Source organism: Salmo salar, chromosome 15 (assembly GCF_965601325.2).
Source record: "Salmo salar chromosome 15, fSalSal1, whole genome shotgun sequence".
Classification (NCBI taxonomy): Eukaryota; Metazoa; Chordata; class Actinopteri; order Salmoniformes; family Salmonidae; genus Salmo; species Salmo salar.
The window spans coordinates 50,030,539-50,053,351 of record NC_138305.1 but is presented as its reverse complement, the minus strand read 5'-3'; the positions used below and the strand labels follow the sequence as shown (position 1 = coordinate 50,053,351).

Genomic DNA, 22,813 nt, shown 5'->3' with positions numbered 1-22,813 from the left:
AGGAAACACAGTACACCTGGCGACCGTGTCAGCGTGCATTGCGCCAGGCCCGCCACAGGAGTCGCTAGTAAGCTATGGAACAAGAACATCCCTGCCGGCCAAACCCTCATTACCCAGACGACGCTGGGCCAATTGTGCACCGCCCCATATGTCTCCTGGTCGTGGCTGGCTGCGACAGAGCCTGGACTCGAACCAGGATCTCTAGTGGCACAGCTAGCACTGCGATGCCGTGCCTTAGACCACTGCTCCGTACTGCACTAGCATCGCATAGTCCCCGCGATATGCAACTTTTCAGGGTCAGGAACAAATATACACAGGCAGTTAGGAAAGCAAAGGCTAGCTTTTTCAAACAGAAATTTGCATCCTGTTGCTCTAACTCCAAAACGTTTTGAGACACTGTAAAGTCCATGGAGAATGAGAGCACCTCCTCCCAGCTGCCCACTGCACTGAGGCTAGGAAACACTGTCACCACCGATAAATCCACGATAATCGAGAATTTCAATAAGCATTTCTCTAAGGCTGGCCATGCTTTCCACCTGGCTACCCTAACCCCGGCCAACAACTCTGCACCCCCAGCAGCAACTGGCCCAAGCCCCCCCACTTCTCCTTCACCCAAATCCAGACAGCTGATGTTCTGATAGAGCTGCAAAATCTGAATCCCTACAAATCAGCTGGGCTAGACAATCTGGACCCTCTCTTCCTAAAATTATCCTCCGCCATTGTTGCAACCCCTATTACTAGTCTGTTCCATCTCTCTTTCGTATCGTTTGAGATTACTAAACATTGGAAAGCGGACGCGGTCATCCCCCTCTTCAAAGGGGGAGACACTCCAGACCCAAACTGTTAGAGCTATATCCATCCTGCCCTGCCTTTCTAAAGTCTTCGAAAGCCAAGTGAACAAACAGATCACCGACCATTTCGAATACCACTGTACCTTCTCGCTATGCAATCCGGTTTCCGAGCTGGTCACGGGTGCATCTCAGCCACGCTCAAGGTCCTAAACGATATCATAACCGCCATCGATAAAGACAGTACTGTGTAGCCATCTTCATTGACCTGGCTTTCGACTCTGTCAATCATCGTATTCTTAACGGCAGACTCGACAGCCTTGGTTTCTCAAATGACTGCCTCGTCTGGTTCACTAACTACTTCTCAGATAGAGTTCAATGTGTCAAATCGAAGGGCCTGTTGTCCGGACTACTGGCAGTCTCTATGGGGGTGCCACAGGGTTCAATTCTCGGGCCAAATCTTTTCTCTGAATATATCAATGATGTCGCTCTTGCTGTGGGTGATTGTTTGATCCACCTCTACGCAGACGACACCATTCTGTATACATCTGGCCCTTCTTTGGAAACTGTGTTAACAAACCTCCAAACGAGCTTCAATGCCATACAACACTCCTTCCGTGGCCTCCAACTGCTTTTAAATGCTAGTAAAACGAAATGCATGCTCTTCAACCGATCGCTGCCCGCCCGACTAGCATCACTACTCTGGACGGTTCTGACTTAGAATATGTGGACAACTATAAATACCTAGGTGTCTGGCTAGACTGTAAACTCTCCTTCCAGACTCGCATTAAGCTTCTCCAATCCAAAATTAAATCTAGAAATGGCTTCCTATTTCACAACAAAGCCTCCTTCACTCATGCTGCCAAACATACCCTCGTAAAACTGACTATCCTACCGATCCTTGACTTCGGCGATGTAATTTACAAAATATCCTCCAACACTCTACTCAGCAAATTGGATGCAATCTATCACAGTACCACTCATTTTGTCACCAAAGCCCCATATACTACCCACCACTGCGACCTGTATGCTCTCTTTGGCTGGTCCTCGCTTCATATTCATCGCCAAACCCACTGGCTCCAGGTCATCTATAAGTCTTTGCTAGGTAAAGCTCCACCTTATCTCAGCTCAATGGTCACCATAGCAACACCCACCCGTAGCACGCGCTCCAGCACGTATATTTTACTGGTCATCCCCAAAGCCAACACCTCCTTTGGCCACCTTTCCTTCTAGTTCTCAGCTGCCAATGACTGGAACGAATTGCAAAAATCACTGAAGATGGAGACATATCTCCCCCACTAACTTTAAACATCAGCTGTCAGAGCAGCTTACCGATAGCTGCAGCTTTACACAGCCCATCTGTAAATAGCCCATCCAACCATCTACCTACCTCATTCCATATTTGTTTTTGATTTTCTTTTATTTTGCACACCAGTATCTCTACTTGCACATCGTCTATCACTCCAGTGTTCATTTCTAAATTGTAATTACTTTACCACTATGGCCTATTTATTGCTTACTTCATTTCCATACACTGTATACAGATTTTTCTATTGTGTTATTGACTGTACGTTTGTTTATCCCATGTGTAACTCTGTGTTGTTGTTTATGTGGCAGTGCTTTTGCTTTATCTTGGCCAGGTCGCAGTTGTAAATGAGAACTTGTTCTCAACTGGCCTATCTGGTTAAATAAAGGTAAAATAAAAAAACTCTGGAGGCTACACTAGAGTGGATTTGAAGTTGGTTCCATGTTTGTAGCTCAAAGTGTCGAGAAACCCATTGAAAGTAATTGGAACCCAAGTTAATTTATCCAAATGTATGCAAACCTAAATATCACTTTAAGTTAATAGTTATGAAACTTTAAAGTGTTTATATCATCCTGAAGTTAGTTTGGTGTTTCTATCTTAAATGGTTAGAAAGCAGTATTTTGAACATCTACCTCTCATGGTCGCCATTGATTCCGATGTTAATTATGCACATTTAAAACCAATATCAAATCAAATTTCATTGGTCACACACACATATTTAACAGATCTTATTGCGGGTGTAGAAAAATACTTGTGTTCCTAGCTCCAACAGTGCAGTAGTATCTAACAATTCACAACAATACACACAAATCTGAAAGTAAAATAATGGAATTAAGAAATATATAAATATTAAGACGAGCAATGTCGGAGTGGCATTGACTAAAATACAGTAGAATAGAATATAGCATATAAATATGAAATTAGTAAAGCAGTATGTAAACATTATTAAAGTGACTAGTGTTTCATAATTAAGACCAGTGATCCCATGTCTATGTACAGTTGAAGTCGGAAGTTTACATACACCTTAGCCAAATGCATTTAAACTCAGTTTTCCACAATTCCTGACATTTAATCCTAGTAAAAATTCCCTGTGTTAGGTTAAGATCACCACTTTATTTTAAGAATGTGAAATGTCAGAATAATAGTAGAGAATTATTTATTTCAGCTATTATTTCTTTCATCACATTCCCAGTGGGTCAGAAGTTCACATACACTCAATTAGTATTTGGTAGCATTGCCTTTAAATTGTTTAACTTTGGTTAAACGTTTCGGGTAGCCTTCCACAAGTTTACCACAATAAGTTGGGTGAATTTTGGCCCATTCCTCCTGACAGAGCTGGTGTAGGTGTAATTGAATCAGGTTTGTAGGCCTCCATGCTCACACATGCTTTTTCAGTTCTGCCCACAAATTTTCTATAGGATTGAGGTCAGGGCTTTGTGATGGCCTCTCCAATACCTTGACTTTGTTGTCCTTAAGCCATTTTGCCACGACTTTGAAAGTATGCTTGGGGTCATTGTCCATTTGGAAGACCCATTTGCGACCAAGCTTTAACTTCCTGACTGATGTCTTGAGATGTTGCTTCAATATATCCACATAATTGTCATTCCTCATGATGCCGACTATTTTGTGAAGTGTACCAGCCTCTCCTGCAGCAAAGCACCCCCACAACATGATGCTGCCACCCCTATGCTTCACAGTTGGGATGGTGTTCTTCAGCTTGCAAGCTTACCCCTTTTTCCTCCAAATATAACGATGGGCATTATGGCCAAACAGTTCTATTTTTGTTTCATCAGACCAGAGGACATTTTTCCAAAAAGTACGATCTTTGTCCCCATGTGCAGTTGCAAACCGTAGTCTGGCTTTTTTATGTCCATTTTGGAGCAGTGGCTTCTTCCTTGCTGAACAGCCTTTCAGGTTACGTCGATATAGGACTCGTTTTACTGTGGATATAGATACTTTTGTACCTGTTTCCTCCATCTTCACAAGGTCCTTTGCCGTTGTTCTGGGATTGATTCGCACTTTTCGCATACCAAAGGTCGTTCATCTCTAGGAGACAGAACGCGTCCCCTTCCTGAGCGGTATGATGGCTGCGTGGTGTTTAGACTTGCATACTATTGTTTGTACAGATGAACGTGGTACTTTCAGGCGTTTGGAAACTTCTCCCAAGGATTAACCAGACTTGTGGAGGTCTAAAAAAATTCTGAGGTCTTGGCTGACTTCTTTTGATTTTCCCATGATGTTAAGCAAAGAGGCACTGAGTTTGAAGGTAGGCCTTGAAATACATCCACAGGTATACCTCCAATTGACTCTAATGATGTCAATTAGCCTATCAGAAGCTTCTAAAGCCATGACATAATTTTCTGGAATTTTCCAAGCTGTTTAAAGGCACAGTCAACTTAGTGTATGTAAACTTCTGACACACTGGAATTGTGATACAGTGAATTATAAGTAACATTTTCTGTATGTAAACAATTGTTGGAAAAATTACTTGTGTCATGCACAAAGTAGATGTCCTAACCGACCTGCCAAAACTATAGTTTGTTAACAAGAAATTTGTGGAGCGGTTGAAAAATTAGTTTTAATGACTCCAACCTAAGTGTATGTAAACTTCTGACTTCAACTGTATATAGGGCAGCAGCCTCTAACCTCTTACATCTAGACGTTCCGCTAGCGGAACACCTGCTCCAATATCCAATGATAGGCGTGGCGCGAATTACAAATTCCTCAAAAATACAAAAACTTCCATTTTTCAAACATATGACTATTTCACAGCATTTTAAAGACAAGACTCTCCTTTATCTAACCACACTGTCCGATTTCAAAAAGGCTTTACAGCGAAAGCAAAACATTAGATTATGTCAGCAGAGTACCAAGCCAGAAATAATCAGACACCCATTTTTCAAGCTAGCATATAATGTCACAAAAACCCAGAAGACAGCTAAATGCAGCACTAACCTTTGATGATCTTCATCAGATGACACACCTAGGACATTATGTTATACAATACATGCATGTTTTGTTCAATCAAGTTCATATTTATATCAAAAAACAGCTTTTTACATTAGCATGTGACGTTCAGAACTAGCATACCCCCCGCAAACTTCCGGAGGAATTTGCTAAGAATTTACTAAATTACTCACGATAAACGTTCACAAAAAGCATAACAATTATTTTAAGAATTATAGATACAGAACTCCTCTATGCACTCGATATGTCCGATTTTAAAATAGCTTTTTGGTGAAAGCACATTTTGCAATATTCTAAGTACATAGCCCAGCCATCACGGGCTAGCTATTTAGACACCCGGCAAGTTTAGCACTCACCAATATCAGATTTACTATTATAAAAGTTTGATTACCTTTTGTTGTCTTCGTCAGAATGCACTCCCAGGACTGCCACTTCAATAACAAATGTTGGTTTGATCCAAAATAATCCATCGTTATATCCGAATAGCGGCGTTTTGTTTCGTGCGTCCCAGACACTATCCGAAATGGTAAATAAGGGTGGCGCGCATGGCGCAATTCGTGACAAAAAAAATCTAAATATTCCATTACCGTACTTCGAAGCATGTCAACCGCTGTTTAAAATCAATTTTTATGCCATTTTTCTCGTAGAAAAGCGATAATATTCCGACCGGGAATCTCCTTTTCAGCAAACAGAGGAAAAAATCACAAAGACGGGGGCGGCCAGGTCACTTGATCAGCCACTTGAGAAAGGCGATAATGTGTTTCAGCCTGGGGCTGGGATGACGACATTCAGGTTTTTCCCGGGCTCTGAGCGCCCATGGACGACGTAGGAAGTGTCACGTTAGAGCAGAGATCCTTAGTAAAAGATAGAGATGGCAAAGAAGTTCCAGAAATGGTCAGACATGCCACTTCCTGTAAAGGAATCTCTCAGGTTTTGACCTGCCATTTGAGTTCTGTTATACTCACAGACACCATTCAAACAGTTTTAGAAACTTTAGGGTGTTTTCTATACATATATAATAAGTATATGCATATTCTAGTTACTGGGTAGGATTAGTAACCAGATTAAATCGGGTACGTTTTTTATCCAGCCGTGAAAATACTGCCCCCTAGCCATAAGAGGTTAAGGTGCAGGGTTGAATAACCAGGTGGTAGCCGGCTAGTGATGGCCGTTTAACAGTCTGATGGCCTTGAGATCGAGAGACTGAAAAACAGCTTCTATCTCAGCTTTGATGGACCTGTACTGATCACGCCTTCAGGATGGCAGCGGGGTGAGCAGGCCGTGGCTCGGGTGATTGACAGCCTTGATGATCTTTTTGGCCTTTCTGTGACATCGGGGGCTGTAGGTTTTCCTGGAGGGCAGGCAGAGTGCCCACTGTGATGCATTGGGCAGACCGCACCACCCTCTGGAGAGCCCTGCTGTTGCGGGCTGTGCAGTTGCTGTACCAGGCTTTGATACAGCCCGACAGGACGCTGTCAATTGCGCATTTGTAAAAGTTTGTGAGGATCTTCGGGGCCAAGCCAAATCTCTTCAGCCTCCTGAGGTTGAAGAGGCACTGTTGCGTCTTCTTCACCACACTGTATGTGTGGGTGGACCATTTCAGATTGTCAGTGATGTGTATGCTGAGGAGCTTTTCATCTTCTCCACTGTGGTCCTGTCCATGTGGATAGGGGTGTGCTCCCTCTGCTGTTTCCTGAAGTTCATGATCAGTTCCTTCGTTTTGTTGACGTTGGGTGAGAGGTTATTTTCCTGGCACCACTCCGCCAGGGCCCTCACCTCCTCCCTGTAGGCTGTCTCGTTATTGTTGGTAATTAGGCCTACTACTTTTGTTATGTCTGCAGACTTGATGATTGAGTTGAAGGCGTGCTTGGCCACACAGTCATGGGTGAACAGGGAGTACAGGAGAGGGCTGAGCACGCACCCTTGTGGGGCCCCTGTGTTGAGGATCAGCGACGTGGAGGTGCTATTTCCTTCCTTCACCACCTGGGGGCCGGCCCATCAGGAAGTCCCGGACCCAGTTGCACAGGGCAGGGTTCAGACCCAAGGCCCCAAGCTTAATGATGAGCTTGGAGAGTACTATGGTGTTGAATGCTGAGCTATAGTCAAATGAACAGCATTCTTACATAGGTATTCCTCTTGTCCAGATGGGATAGGGCAGTGTGCAGTGCGATGGCGGTTGCATCGTCTGTGGATCTATTGCGGCAGTATGCAAATTGAAGTGGGTCTAGGGTGTCAAGTAAGGTAGAGGTGATATGATCCTTAACTAGCCTCTCAAAGCACTTCATGATGACAGAAGTGAGTGCTACGGGGCGATAGCCATTTAGTTCAGTTACCTTTGCTTTCTTGGGTACATGAACAATGGTGGACATCTTGAAGCAAGTGGGGACAGCAGACTGGGATAGGGAGAGATTGAATATGTCCGTAAACACTGGTCTGCACATGGTCTGCACATGCTCTGAGGACGCGGCTAGGGATGCCGTCAGGGCTGGCAGCCTTGCGAGGGTTAATAAGCTTAAATGTTTTAGTCAAGTCGGCCACGGAGAACGAGACCCTACAGTCCTTGGGAGCGGGCCACATCGGTGGCACTGTGTTATCCTCAAAGCGGGCGTAGAAGGAGTTTAGCTTTTCCGGGAGCAAGACTTTAGTGTCCGTGACGTGGCTGGTTTTCCCTTTGTAATCCGTGATTGTCTGTAGCCTCTGCCACATACGTCTTGTGTCTGAGCCGTTGAATTGCGACTCCACTGTCTCTGTACTGCCGTTTTGCCTGTTTGATTGTCTTACGGAGGGTATAACTACACTGTTTGTATTAACCATATTCCCAATCACCTTGCCATGGTTAAATGCGGTGAGTCGCTCTTTCAGTTTTGCACAAATGCTGCAATCTATCCACGGTTTCTGGTTTGGGTAGGTTTTAATAGTCACAGTGGTAACAACACCCCCTATACATTTCCTGATGAACTCAGTCACCCTGCCCGTGTATACATCAATGTTATTCTCAGAGGCTACCCGGAACATATCCCAGTCCGCGTGATGAAAACATTCTTGAAGCATGGATTCCGATTGGTCAGACAAGTGTTGAATAGACCTTAGCACGGGTACTTCCTGTTTGAGTTTCTCCCTATAGGAAGGGAGGAGCAAAATGTAGTCTTGAGCTGATTTGCCCATGGGAGGGTAGGGGAGGGCCTTGTAGGCATCCCGGAAGGGGGAGTAACAGTGGTTGAGCGTTTTTGCAGCACGAGTACTACAGTCAATGTGTTGATAGAACTTCGGTAGCATTTGCTTCTTTTAAACCTCCAGCTACAATTAATGCCGCCTCAGGGTATATGGTTTCCAGTTTGCACAAAGTTCAGTGTAGTTCAGTCATGGAATTGGCTTGAGGGGGAATATACATGGCTGTAACTATAACCGAAGAGAATTCTCTTGGAAGGTAATACGGTCGGCATTTGATTATGACAATTATGAAGGCCATGATGTTAACGATGATGATGCTGATGACGTTGTTTATGAAGATGACAACGACAATCATGATAGTGATGATGATGTTTTTATTCTGTGCAGGTATTAGATGCATTGCTAAGCCACCTTCAGGAGACTCTGGAGTTGGCCACATCGAGAGGAGAAGGGCCAGGACCCGAGAGCAAGGTACGTACCCCCGTCTATGGTCTACTGCTCTGGGCCTGTATCCACAAAATATCTCAGAGTAGGAATGCTGATCTTGGATCTGTCCATATAATCTTATCATGATTTAAACTGATCCTAGATCAGCACTCCCACTCTGAGCAGCTTTGTGGATACTTACCCAGGTCTAGTTGTCTTTGTGAATGAGCTAACCCCCTCTACTGGTTGATTCTGTGTGGTGCAGCTATCATATATAAAGATATATACATGCACACTATTGAATGCTCCCAGTCTTATTCAACGTGTGTGTGGGTACCTATGTTTCAGACTTTTTGTACCCTGAACCTACTAGTTGTGCATACACTACTGTTTATCTTGTAAAATCAGTTTTTGCACGACTTTTTTTATTTTTATAACCTATGTCCCACTCCTCTCATACTCTCTTCATCACTCTCTTCATCACTCTCTTCATCACTCTCTCTAATGTTTCACTCTGTGTTGTTTCGTTCATTTTATCTTTCCTCTCTTTGTCATCTTCTCACTCTGGCGATGTTTCTGTATCTCAATCTTTTTTTGTTATTCTTATCTCTGTGCTCCCTCTCTCTCCCCTTGCCCCCTCTATCTTCCCTTGCCCCCTCTCTCCCCCTGCCCCCTCTCCCCCCCCTCTCCCCCCTCCCTACTCATTATTGTATTTCTCCACCCTCTGTCTCTGTCTGTACCTCTCTCACCATATTATTTTTTAACTCTTATCTACACACTTCCATTTCTTTCTCTCCCTCCTTCTCCCTTTGTCTACCCCACCTCCTCACTGCCTTTTTTCTCTCCTTCCCCTCTCAACCTCACCCCTCTTTCTTATACTCTTTGTGCCTCCCCCTTCCTCCATGCCCTTCTACATTTCTCTCTCGCACCTGTCTCCCCTCCCTCCCAATGGTGGGTCCAGCAGCTGATTGTCCCCGAGCTGGTCCCGGCGCTGGCGGCGGCCGAGCAGAAGGCTGCCTTGTCGCTCCGCTGGCGGGTGCATGAGAGACTGCTGCAACGCTATGCCTGCCTGCCCCGTGTTGTTTCTGCCGACCAGATCTACTTCCGCTTCCTGCAGAGGATGTTCGCCATCGTCACCACCAACGTGAGACTAGTATACATAGGGAGAATCTAATGGGACAAACTCACTTTGAATGACGTAATTGATTATAGTTAGGGATTGGTTTAAGCTCAGGGTTAGGGTTAGAGTTATGGCTGGCATGCCAGTCACATATTTTATACATATTGTAGCTACACACATACGTTGATGAACTAGCTTGAGATCTAAGTAACCTTGCCTAAGACTTGTGTTAGCTCCCTGAGCCAATGCCTAATCTTCAGCTCAATGACCTTACACATTCTTGCATTGTACAGTGTACGACCCGGGTACTTTCGCTTCTGACATCAATTCCCAATGAAAAACACAATGTTACATTGTAACCTGTCTGGGCTAGGGGGCAGTATTTTCACGGCCGGATGAAAAACGTACCCAGTTTAAACAGGTTACTACTCTGGCCCAGAAACTAGAATATGCATATTCATAGATTCATAGAATATGCATATTAGTAGATTTGGGTAGAAAACACTCTGAAGTTTCTAAAACTGTTTGAATGGTGTCTGTGAGTATAACAGAACACATATGGCAGGCAAAAACCTGAGAAAATTCCAAGCAGGAAGTGGAAAGTCTGAGAATTGTAGTTTTTCTTTTGATTCTCTATCGAAGCTACAGTGTCTGTGGGGGACGTTGCACTTCCTAAGGCTTCCATTGGCTGTCTAAAGCCTTCAGAAAGTGGTTTGAGCATTTTCCTGTCACTGGGCAGATAATAGGAGCTCATTCACTGAGTGGTCTGCCTGGCAACAAAGGGATTGGATATGCGCAGTCACGCGAGCACGCCGTTCCTTCTTTTTCTTCTTGAATGAATATGCTATTGTCCGGTTGGAATATTATCACAATTCTACGTTAAAAATACCATAAAGATTGATTTTAAACAGCGTTTGACATGCTTCTAAGTACGGAAATGGAACATTTTGACTTTTCGTCTCTCGTTCCGCGCTCGCGCGTTATGCCTTTGGATAAGTGATCTGTACGCACGAACAAAACTGAGATATTTGTACATAAATATGGATTATTTGGAACAAAAACAACATTTATTGTGGAAGTAGCAGTCCTGGGAGTGCATTCTGACGAAGATCAGCAAAGGTAAGAGAATATTTCTAATACTAATTCTGAGTTTAGGTTTCCCCGAACTTGGCGGGTGTCTGAATAGCTCACCGTGATGGCTAAGCTATGTACTCAGAATATTGAAAAATGTGCTTTCTCCGTAAAACTATTTTAAAATCTGACACAGCGGTTGCATCCAGGGGTAGTCTATCTATAATTCTTAAAATAATTGTTATATATTTTGTCAACGTTTATGATGAGTATTTTTGTAAATTGATGTGCACATTCAACGGACGTTTTGGTGGGAATACATTTTCTGAACATCACGCGCCAATGTAAAATGCTGTTTTTGGATATAAATATGAACTTTATCGAACAAAATCGACTTTATCGAGCAAAACATACATGTATTGTGTAACAATGTCCTAGGACTGTCATCTGATGAAGATCGTCAAAGGTTAGTGCTTCAATTAGCTGTGTTTTGGGTTTTATTGACACATGTCCTTGCTTGGAAAAGGGCTGTGTGATTATTTTTGTCTATGTACTCTCCTAACATAATCTAATGTTTTGCTTTCGCTGTAAAGCCTTTTTGAAATCGGACAATGTGGTTAGCGTCCCACCTAGCCCATGGAAGTTAAACGATGTGTTCTGGTATTAGATGAGTTGATGTAGGATAGAGCTTTATTCAACTATCCCACAAGTGATAGAAAAGATAGAAACTATAAAATGGAAATCCTACATTGTGTTAACAGCAGGCTGAGGATATATCTCAAGTGGCACCCTATTCCCTTCATAGTGCACTGCACTATCAAAGGAATTGGCTGCCATTTGGGACAAACACTCTGTCTCTGCTCACTAAGTGTGTCTACTACGTGTTGTTGCCAGAACGTTCTCCCAGTCCAGAGAGAGGCGGCCAGGACGCTGTGTATGTTCCTACGCTACAACCGCAAGCAGGAGCAGCGGCAAGAGATCATCGGCAAAGTGCTGCAAGGTCTGTCTGTCTGTCTGTCTGTCTGTCTGTCTGTCTGTCTGTCTGTCTGTCTGTACATCTATCTATTTTGTTTGTCGACAAGGTTGACAAAAATAAACAATACAATGCAGACATCTATATGGAAAAAGTGTTGTCACAGGTGCCACTACAACCTGTGCCATGAAAGATTTGCTAAGCAAATGGCTCCTAATTCCCCAACGGTTTTACCTAGAATAAAAGAGAAGACTCTTAATGTTTCGCGCAAACGTGGCAGTTTGTGTGACTTTTGTAATGTAATGTATATCCTGCCTTCTCCCCCTTCCGTCCCCCTCGTTTCCAGAGCTTGCTCAGGGCAGAAGTTACTGGAACAGGCTTCGCTACCTGGACCTGTGTGAGATTGCCATGGAGCTCTTCTCAAAGGCCTACTTCTGCAAATACTTCCTCATCCAGGCTCTGGAGCTGGTCAATGACCCTGTAGCCAATGTCAGGTACTGGATTCAGTAATTAATAAGTTACTTAAAGGGACAAACAGGGATTCAAACGACAAACGTCTGTCCCGACACTTTTTTTGGTGAACATCTGAGGGATGGGCATGGAGAAATGTAACACTCTCAAATTCATATACAGAGTTATGGATTCATGGACGCCATCCATTTAACCATGTTTTGAGGCTATACTGGATATGTTTAGAATTAAATTGTTCACAAATAATGGAGTGAAACAAGCTTATATTTTGGCTTCCGTTGGTGTACGACAGTTGAACTAAGCCCATGAGTCATTTATAAGTTACTGTATATTCTTCAAGAGTAAATGGCTATATATAATTAATTTAAAAGTCAAAACCAATCCCCGATTGCTACTTTAATTACTTAATTAGATTTTTCAAGTGCTTTTCTAGATGCTTTGCTTCATATGGGGACACCTCACCTCATCCATCATCAATGGCATCCATTTCTTGGCAGCCATTTCCACACATCCGCTTGTACGTTTGCTCCCGTGGTGGGACATCTAACGTAGCGTGCTGTTGTAGGCAATGGATGAAAGATGATCTTAGTACTATGAAGCTTTAGAGAAATTTATCCTCTGAGTATGCCATGTATATTGACCATGGTCATGTTCAGTAAGCACTCCCTTGCAAAATGTTTTGCAACAGAAAATGAAAATCTGCATTCTTATTGGACACACTCAGGTTGTGCCCTCCCTGTTAGAATAGTTTTTCCTGTTTTGTGCCGAATAAACATGACCCAGGTATAAGCTGTGCCACATGCTGCCCCGGCTGAGGTCCACCATCAGGCTGCCTGCAGACAAACACCTCCTGCAACAACTGGAGTTCTGCGTCCGCAAGCTACTCTGTCGGGAGAAGGACAAGGATGTGGTGGCCACCGTCCGCAAGGTGAGGGAGGGAGGGGTGGATGACATTACTGAGTACTATTTCAATCGGGGTCACTTAGAAATGTCCTTGTTTTGTAAAGAAAAGCACTTTTTTTTTGTCCATTAAAATAACATAAAATTGATCAGAAATACAGTGTAGACATTGTTTATGTTGTAAATTACTATTGTAGCTGGAAACGGCTGATTTTCTATGGAATATCTACATAGGCGTACAGAGGCACATTATCAGCAACCATCACTCCTGTGTTCCAATAGGCACGTTGTGTTAGCTAATCCAAGTTTATCATTTAAGTACATTAGAGTGTCTAGTTTGAGAAATAGACGCCTCACAAGTCTTCAACTGGCAGCTTCATTAGATAGTACCGTCAAAACACCAGTCTCAACGTTAACAGTGAAGAGGCGACTCCGGGATGCTGGCCTTCTAGGCAGAGATCCTCTGTCCAGTGTCTATGTTCTTTTGCCCATCTTAATCTTTTATTTTTATTGGCCAGTCTGAGATATGGCTTTTTCTTTGCAACTCTGCCTAGAAGGCCAGCATCCCGGAATCGCCTCTTCACTGTTGACGTTGAGACTGGTGTTTTGCGGGTACTATTTAATGAAGCTGCCAGTTGAGGACTTGTGAGGCGTCTGTTTCTCAAACTAGACACTCTAATGTACTCTAATGTACTTGTCCTCTTGCTCAGTTATGCACCAGGGCCTCCCACTCCACTTCAGTTTCTTGGCAATTTCTCGAATGGAATAGCCATCATTTCTGAGAACAAGAATAGACTGACGAGTTATTTGTTCCTGGCCATTTTGAGCCTGTAATCAAATCCACAAATGCTGATGCTCCAGATACTCAACTAGTCTAAAGAAGGCCAGTTTAATTGCTTCTTTAATCAGGACAACAGTTTTCAGCTGTGCTAACATAATTGCAAAAGGGTTTTCTAATGATCAATTCGCCTTTTAAAATGATAAACTTGGAGTAGCTAACACAACGTGCCTATTGGAACACAGGAGTGATGGTTGCTGATAATGTGCCTCTGTACGCCTATGTAGATATTCCATTAAAAATCAGCCGTTTCAGCTACAATAGTCATTTACAACATTGACAATGTCGGCACTGTATTTCTGATTAATTTGATGTTATTTTAATGGACAAAAATATTGCTTTTCTTCCATAAACAAGGACATTTCTAAGTGACCCCAAACTTTTGAACTGTAGTATATATATATGTGTGTGTGTGTGTGTGTGTGTGTGTGTGTGTGTGTGTGTGTGTGTGTGTGTGTGTGTGTGTGTGTGTGTGTGTGTGTGTGTGTGTGTGTGTGTGTATATATATATATGTATATAATTTTTTGTATTTTTTTTAGACAGTGCTGGAATTGGACAAAATGGACATCACAGAACCTGTAAGTAATCCCTTACTTTCTTCACTCTTTTTAGAATACTTGGAAGAATGGTTATGTAGCAGATAGCAATGTCCTATAAGCATGAGTGAATTGTTTCGCCCCACAGCTAAGATGTTTAGCTAGCCAGCTAAAGTTGCTTACAGTTAGTTAGCAACCGTTTCTACACTCTTGCAAGCTACCATAATGCTGTCGTTTCAAAAACCTCTCCAAAAAATGACGAGGTGTCACCAGTTGTATTTACATTTTAATTTATTATATTTATTTTACATGTATTGATATGGTGGGCAGCAGGTAGCCTAGCGGTTAGCAGATTGGGCAGTAACCGAAAGTTCGCTGGTTCGAATACCCAAGCCCACAAGGTGAAAAATCTGTCAACATGCCTTTGAGCAAGGCATTTAACCCTAATTTGCTCCAGGCTCATTCGGAAAGTATTCAGACACCTTCCCTTTTTCCACATTTTGTTTTGTTACAGACTTACTCTAAAATTAATTAAATAAAATATTTTCCTCATCAATCTACACACAATACCCGATAATGACAAAACGAAAACAAGTTTTTAGAAATGTTTGCAAATGTACTAAAAATAAACAGATACCTTATTTACATCAGTATTCAAAACCTTTGCTATGAGAAATTTACCTCGGGTGCATCCTGTTTCCATTGATCATCCTTCAGATGTTTCTTCAACTTGAATGGAGTCCCAGGTTGGTAAATTCAATTGATTTGACATGATTGGCGCCGGAGGGGATGGCTGCTGTTTTATGGGCTCCTAACCAACTGTGCTATTTTGTTAGTTTTTTTCACGTTGTTTGTAACTTATTTTTGTACTTATTTTGTACATAATGTTGCTGCTACCGTCTCATATGACAGAAATGTGTTTCTGGACGTCAGAACAGCGATTACTCACCTTGAACTGCACAAAGATTTTTTTCTTTAATGAGTATCCCATTTGCGTGAAGAAAAGACGGAGAAAAAGGGGGCGGGAGTTGGGCTGCCTTCTGATAATTCGTAGGCGAGTGAGTAATCCTCCACTACAACCGTTCTATTGGCCAACGTGCAATCACTGGAAAACAAAATGGATGCTATACAATCAAGACTATCCTACCAACGGGACATTAAAAACTGTAATATCTTATGTTTAACCGAGTTTTGGCTGAACGACGACACGGATAATATAGAGCTGGCGGGATTTTACATGCATCGACAGGACAGAGAAGAGAAGCTACGTCTGGTATTGCTTGCCTGAGGTAGAGTAGCTTATGATAAGCTGTAGACCACACTATCTACCAAGAGAGTTCATCTATATTATTCGTAGCCATCTATTTACCACCACAAACCGATGCTAGGACTAAGACCGCACTCAACCAGCTGGATAAGGCCATAAGAAAACAAGAAAATGCTCATCCAGAAGCGCCGCTCCTAGTGATCAGCAGCGGCGCTCCTAGTTAATGCAGGCAAACTTAAATCCTATTTTACCTCATTTCTACCAGTATGTCACTTGTGCAACCAGAGGAAAAAAACTCTGGACCGCCTTTACTCCACACACAGAGACGCATACAAAGCGCTCCCTCGCCCTCCATTTGGCAAATGTGACCATAAATCTATCCTCCAGAAGGACAACCCGTCAGCACTCCACCAATCAGGCCTTTATTGTAGGGTGGCCAGACTGAAGCCACTCCTCAGTAAAATTCACATGACAGCCCGCTTGGAGTTTGCCAAAAGGCACCTAAAGACTCTCAGACCATGACAAACAAGATTCTCTGGTCTGATGAAACCAAGATTGAACTCTTTGGCCTGAATGCCAAGCATTTCATCTTGAGGAAACCTGCTACCATCCCTACAGTGAAGCAAGGTGGTGGCAGCATCTTGCTGTGGGGAGTAAAAAGCACATGACAGCCCGGTTGGTGTTTGCCAGAAGGCACAAAAAGACTCTTTCAGACCATGAGAAATAAGATTCTCTGGTCTGATGAAACCAAGATTGAACTCTTTGGCCTGAATGATGGAGGCCACTGTGTTCTTGGGGACTTTCAATGCTGCAGAAAACCTGTTTTGACTTTGTCATTATGGGGTATTGTGTGTAGATTGCTGAGGATATTTTTTTATTTACCTTATTTTAGAATAAGGCTGTAACATTATAAAATGTGAAAAAAGTCAAGTGGTCTGTGTACAGCTCTGTTATCCCTAAATGTTGCCTTCTATTGTTACAACATGGAAGTGCTACCACAGGTCTGATTTGAATACAGTCTAATATGTACTTTTCCATTTTAGTACCATAAGAGACACGAGAGAGATCTACTAGACCAGAAGAAGGAGAAGGAAGAGACACTACTGCTGGAGATGGTGAGGGACTTGTATAAAAATAACTCCTGCACACAGGATTTTGCCAATCGTGTGCCAGGAGTTATTTTTATACAATGTAGATTTTGGGGCAGTAACTCGTAGCACCACACACACAAGTTAAGCTTGTTAGTGTACGTACTATTAACCCTCTTCTAAAGATGGTGAGGGATTTTACACCATCCTGTCAATACCGAGCACTGTCATCAAACATCGCCTTGTTTTTGTTATTTGTAGAACCAATATTTTATAAGCCCCCTTTATGCGTACAGCACTGTCAGTTTATTATTAGTGGAAAATAAAACAAGCAAACATGCGTCTTTGTTCAGAACATTATTGGTATTTTTAACATTCCATACTTGTGCATATATTTGCATGAATTAACCTTTTCAAATAATCTATTTTCATTTCTTTCTTCAGAAAGCTTTTTTGACTCTCTTTATTTATAAAGAGATGGATTGATGTTCTGTTATTCAGTTCCTCTAGCACCCTGCTTTAGTCCAGTGGTATTCAAACTTTTTCAGCGCGGGCCCTATTCTTTTCAGCTAGAATTTCTGGGGACCCCATTTCTTTGGCAAGAATTTCTCACGAAGCCACCCCAAATCTTATGACACAACCTTAAAATCAGTAAATAAACAAATAACCTTCAATTATTACATTTTCAAAATAGAAGCAAACCAATAAATAAATGTATTCAATACAATTTCATATTGTCCCATACAGTAATCTGTACTCTTATATTTTGGTTCACCAAAAATACAATACTTTTGAATATCACTGCTTTAGTGTATAGCCTATTCCTTTGTCTTCTGAGGCACTGTAGCAGTTGTCATTTTCTTTGGCATCTAGTCAATGAAAGAATACACTAACTTTATTATGACTTCAAAACTAGGTCAAAAGTCTATAGTGTGTGTGTGTATCCTTGGTATCTATTCCTGGTTGTTGTGATAGTTTATTTTGTCACAATTCCTAGTTGTAAATATAGCTGCAAGCAGCAAGGAATGGGTATTTTGAAGGGGATATATGGGCTTGGTTGTACAAGGCACAATATGTTTGGAAAGAAGAAACGTCACAAACGTCAACATGTAAAACTATTTTAATCTATAACCTAAGGTTATTAGTAACCTATAATTGTATTAGCATTGTGTTAGCTAGTAAAGAGTCGTGCAGTATCTAGCTAGTGAACTATAAATAAATATGATATTACAGTATAATAAATAGTTGGCCCCACCGTTAGCCAAGTTAGTTTGATAGCTAGCTAAAGCTATTTACAGTTAGTTAGCAACTGCATCAACACTATTTTGCTAGCTACCATAATGTTATTGTGTCAAAACATGCCCTCTAAGATGACAAATATGTCACAGTTGTTTTTACATTTTACAGATTGTAATAACTGCCTTTGTTTCTTTTTTTTTAACCCTTTGAGTCGCTTCTCTCGTCCACCACAGGAACAGCTAGAGCGACAGCAGAGCGAAGCCAAGCTTACCAGTGAAAAACACACGGAAAAGAAACGTACGTTCCCACACACATCACACATCTGCTTTGAGATTTTTACTATATACAGTTGAAGTCGGAAGTTTACATACACTTAGGTTGGATTCATTAAAACTCATTTTTTTCAAACACTCCACAAATTTCTTGTTAACAAACTATAGTTTTGGCAAGTCGGTTAGGACATCTACTTTGTGCATGACACAAGTCATTTTCCCAAAAAATTATTTACAGACAGATTATTTCACTTATAATTCGCTGTATCACAATTCCAGTGTGTCAAGAACTTTACATACACTAGTTGACTGTGCCTTTAAACAGCTTGGAAAATTCCATAAAATGATGTCATGGCTTTAGAAGCTTCTGATAGGCTAATTGACATCCTTTGAGTCAATTGGAGGTGTACCTGTGGATGTATTTCAAGGCCTACCTTCAAACTCAGTGCCTCTTTGCTTGACATCATGGGAAAATAAAAATAAATCAGCCAAGACCTCAGAAAAGAAACTGTAGACCTCCACAAGTCTGGTTCATGCTTGGGAGCAATTTCCAAACGCCTGAAGGTACCACGTTCATCTGTACAAACAATAGTACGCTAGTATAAACACCATGGGACCACTCAGCCGTCATACCGCTCAGGAAGGAGACGCGTTCTGTCTCCTAGAGATACGTACTTTGGTGCAAAAGGTGCAAATCAATCCCAGAACAACAGCAAAGGACCTTGTGAAGATGCTGGAGGAAACGGGTACAAAAGCATCTATATCCACAGTAAAACGAGTCCTATATCGACATAACCTGAAAGGCCGCTCAGCAAGGAAGAAGCCACTGCTCCAAAACCGGCATAAAAAAGCCAGACTATGGTTTGCAACTGCAAATGGAGACAAAGATCGTACTTTTTGGAGAAATGTCCTCTGGTCTGATGAAACAAAAATAGAACTGTTTGGCCATAATGACCATCGTTATGTTTGGAGGAAAAAGAAGGAGGCTTGCAAGCCGAAGATCACCATCCCAACTGTGAAGCACGGGGGTGGCAGCATCATGTTGTGGGGGTGCTTTTCTGCAGGAGGGACTGGTGCACTTCACAAAATTGATGGCACATGAGCTTGAAAAATGAAGCAGCATCTCAAGACATCAGTTAGCTTGGTCCCAAATGGGTCTTCCAAATGGACAATGACCCCAAGCATACTTCCAAAGTTGTGGCAAAATGGCTTAAGGACATCAAAGTCAATGTATTGGAGTGGCCATCACAAAGCCCTGACCTCAATCCCATAGAAAATGTGTGGACAGAACTGAAAATGCGTGTGCGAGCAAGGAGACCTACAAACCTGACTCAGTTACACCAGCTCTGTCAGGAGGAATGGGCCAAAATTCACCCAACTTATTGTGGAAGTCTACCCAAACGTTTGACCCAAGTTAAACAATTTAAAGACAATGCTACCAAATACTAATTGAGTGTATGTGAACTTCTGACCCACTGGGAATGTGATGAAAGAAATAAAAGCTGAAATAAATCATTCTCTTTACTATTATTCTAACATTTCACATTCTTAAAATAAAGTGGTGATCCTAACTGACCTAAGACATGATTAAATGTCAGAAATGTTGAAACTGAGTTGAAATGTATTTGGCTAAGGTGTATGTAAACTTCCGACTTCAACTGTATTATAGTTAATACACTAATCTCAAATTCATTGAGACATGGTGCCCTGTGACATGTTGTGACTGTGTGGGTGGCTGTGTTGGCAGGGAGGGACAGTAAGACAGGGTTGTCAGGGACCAAGGGCCTGTCTGGATCCACGTCCGGGGCCACTTTGTCCACCTCCTCCGGTAAGACTGGGAATCAATCAATATCTTTATTTTTCCAATTGGGAAATTTGTCAACGTGGGAGAGAGAAACACTGGCAATACCTTATACTAATAAGCATTCATTAACTCTTTATGAACAATTAATACATTTGTATTTTATTATTTGTAAACACACATTTATGAAGATTTAATTTATTGTAAAGTGTTACCAAACCACTTCCTTGACCATGGATAGAAATGTATATGCCATTCTAGCATAAGCGTAAGGGGTTTTGATAACTCTGTTCCTACAGCAACAGTAGCAGATTGTTGCACACGACAAAGCGCTTTCAACTCACAGTGAATCAAGACAAAAAACATATGACCCAAAAAGCTATCCTGTTCAACTTGGTGGAGATAGTGTTTGATCATGGTGATGGTGAATCTACAGGTAAAGAGTTGAGGAAGGCCAAACTGGCACGGAGTCGGTCGCTTAGCAGCCACCCTACTACACCCAAGATGGCTAATCCAGACAAAACTCTGTAAGTAGTACCCTGTCCAACCATATCCCTAACCCAAAACATCACTATATAATTTTGCTGAAATATATTTTGATATAATGTATTTCATCAAACATAAATGTATGGATATATTTTAAAGAAATACTCTTTATAGGAACAGCTTTGCTTTTCGATTGTTATTTTAAGAAAATAAATCTCGCACGCACACACACATTCCAGGAACATTTATATTTATGGGACCACATATACGTTTTAGCCACTTGTTATTGTCTTGACACGTTATTCCATCTTGCTTTTCCTCCCCAGAAAGGTCAAGGATTCAGGAAGCTGTCCTGGAAAAGGGAAGAACTTGCTTCCTATGAATGGTAATCAAGTATTCCTATTTTAGTGCAGCGCTCATCCTATTTTAGTGCAAATCATCCTATTTTAGTGTAGCTTCCCAGCTAGTTCCTTGGAAGTTGTGGGAACCAACCTGTGTTGTTGGTTTCAAATTAGTTCTGGGAACGAAGCACTAAATTTCTTAACCGGTAAAACAAAAACCAAAAAAGTACATTCTGAGAACAAAAGCGACCAAAAAACAACAGTTTGTTTTTAGTTTGCAGGGAGGTTCTGAGAATGTTTTACTCTAGTTACTTTAACGTTTTTCCTGGGAGGTTTTATTGACGCTCTGAGAACGGAAATGATAGGTTATTTGAAATAACATTCTGAGAACATTCTCTACATGTTATAAAGGTTTTATGGTTATTATTCAACATTTTCTTAACACTAAGAACTAAATTTAAAGTTTTTTTTTTTTTTTTTTATAACTTCCTTTAATTAAACTTTCACTGAATAAGACTTATTTTGGGTTAATGTTTTTAAACTCTAAACACACAAATTAATTTTCTTTGGCATTAATCATACAAACACATACATTTTTCATCAGTGGTGGAAAAAGTACCCAATAATCATACTTGAGTCAAAGTAAAGATACCTTTAATAGGAAATGACTCAAGTAAAAGTGAAAGTCACCCAGTAAAATACTACTTTAGTAAAAGTATTTAGTTTTAGTTCTAAAAGTATTTGGTTTTAAATATACTACAGTAACAAAAGTAAATGTAATTGCAAAAATTTACTTTAGTATCAAAAGTAAAAGTATAAATAATTTCAAATTCCATATATTAAGCAAACCAGATGGGACAATTGTTCGTGTTTTTCTAATTTATAGATAGCCAGGGGCACACTCCAACCCTCAGACATCATTCAGAAACAAAGCATTTGTGTTTAGTGAGTCCGCCAGATCAGAGGTAGTAGAGATGACCAGGGATGTTCTCTTCAAAATGTAACGAGTATTTTTGGGTGTCAGGGAAAATGTAAGGAGTAAAAAGTACATCATTTTCTTTAGGAATGTAGTGAAGTAAAAGTTGTCAAAAATATAAATAGTAAAGTACAGATACCTTAAAGAGTAGTTTAAAGTATTTTTACTTAACATTTTACATTTATCTTCTCTATCCATGGAATTAGTCCACTGCGCCACCAGGTTGGCACCAGCATGCCATGTTTTGTTACGCATACAAAGCTGTTCATTTTTGTTTATTCACTCATTAATATCAGGTGTGGCCAATTAGTGGGCGGGGCCAACGCACCTGAACACACTTAACAAAATATACTGAAGGATAGAGTTTTGTTGAAGCTGAGAAAGGGAATGGTTTTGTTTTTAAATAACATTCTTATAACATTCTGTGAAAGTTACAAAAGTATTCTTGTGGTTTTTATGGAAAGTTTTCCTGTTCTGAGAACAAAATCTAAAAGGCCCAGTGCAGTCAAAAATGTGATTTCCTGTGCTTTATATATATTTCCACAATATGAGGTTAGAATAGTATTGTGAAAATTGATAATGCCCTTTTAGTGTAAGACCTGTTTGAATAGACTGCCTGATATTTCAGGCTGTTTTGGTGGGATGGAGTTTTGGCCTGCCTGGTGACATCACCAGGAAGAAAGAATTCCAAACCTCTTCCAATAACAGCTAGTTTTCAGTTTTCCCCTCGCATCGAAGACCACTCCCAGACAGTCCTAGCAAAAGTTTATTTTTGA

The 22,813-nt window shown here is 41.4% G+C and overlaps 1 protein-coding gene across 3 annotated transcripts in view; it reads left to right on the top strand.

Annotated features, from left to right (window-relative positions):
* Nucleotides 1-22,813, top strand: part of ppp4r4 (protein phosphatase 4, regulatory subunit 4) — a 152,532-nt gene that overhangs the window by 118,102 nt on the left and 11,617 nt on the right. For 2 of the 3 annotated variants that reach the window (XM_014145076.3, XM_014145077.3), the window contains exons 14-24: nucleotides 8,620-8,703; nucleotides 9,620-9,802; nucleotides 11,744-11,849; nucleotides 12,169-12,316; nucleotides 13,077-13,221; nucleotides 14,571-14,609; nucleotides 16,878-16,949; nucleotides 18,395-18,458; nucleotides 20,181-20,261; nucleotides 20,671-20,761; nucleotides 21,047-21,105. In XM_014145076.3, coding sequence (XP_014000551.3) covers nucleotides 8,620-8,703; nucleotides 9,620-9,802; nucleotides 11,744-11,849; nucleotides 12,169-12,316; nucleotides 13,077-13,221; nucleotides 14,571-14,609; nucleotides 16,878-16,949; nucleotides 18,395-18,458; nucleotides 20,181-20,261; nucleotides 20,671-20,761; nucleotides 21,047-21,105 — 1,072 coding nt within the window. The remainder of the gene's footprint in view (nucleotides 1-8,619; nucleotides 8,704-9,619; nucleotides 9,803-11,743; nucleotides 11,850-12,168; nucleotides 12,317-13,076; nucleotides 13,222-14,570; nucleotides 14,610-16,877; nucleotides 16,950-18,394; nucleotides 18,459-20,180; nucleotides 20,262-20,670; nucleotides 20,762-21,046; nucleotides 21,106-22,813) is intronic. The other variant, XM_014145078.3, reaches the window with a different exon arrangement.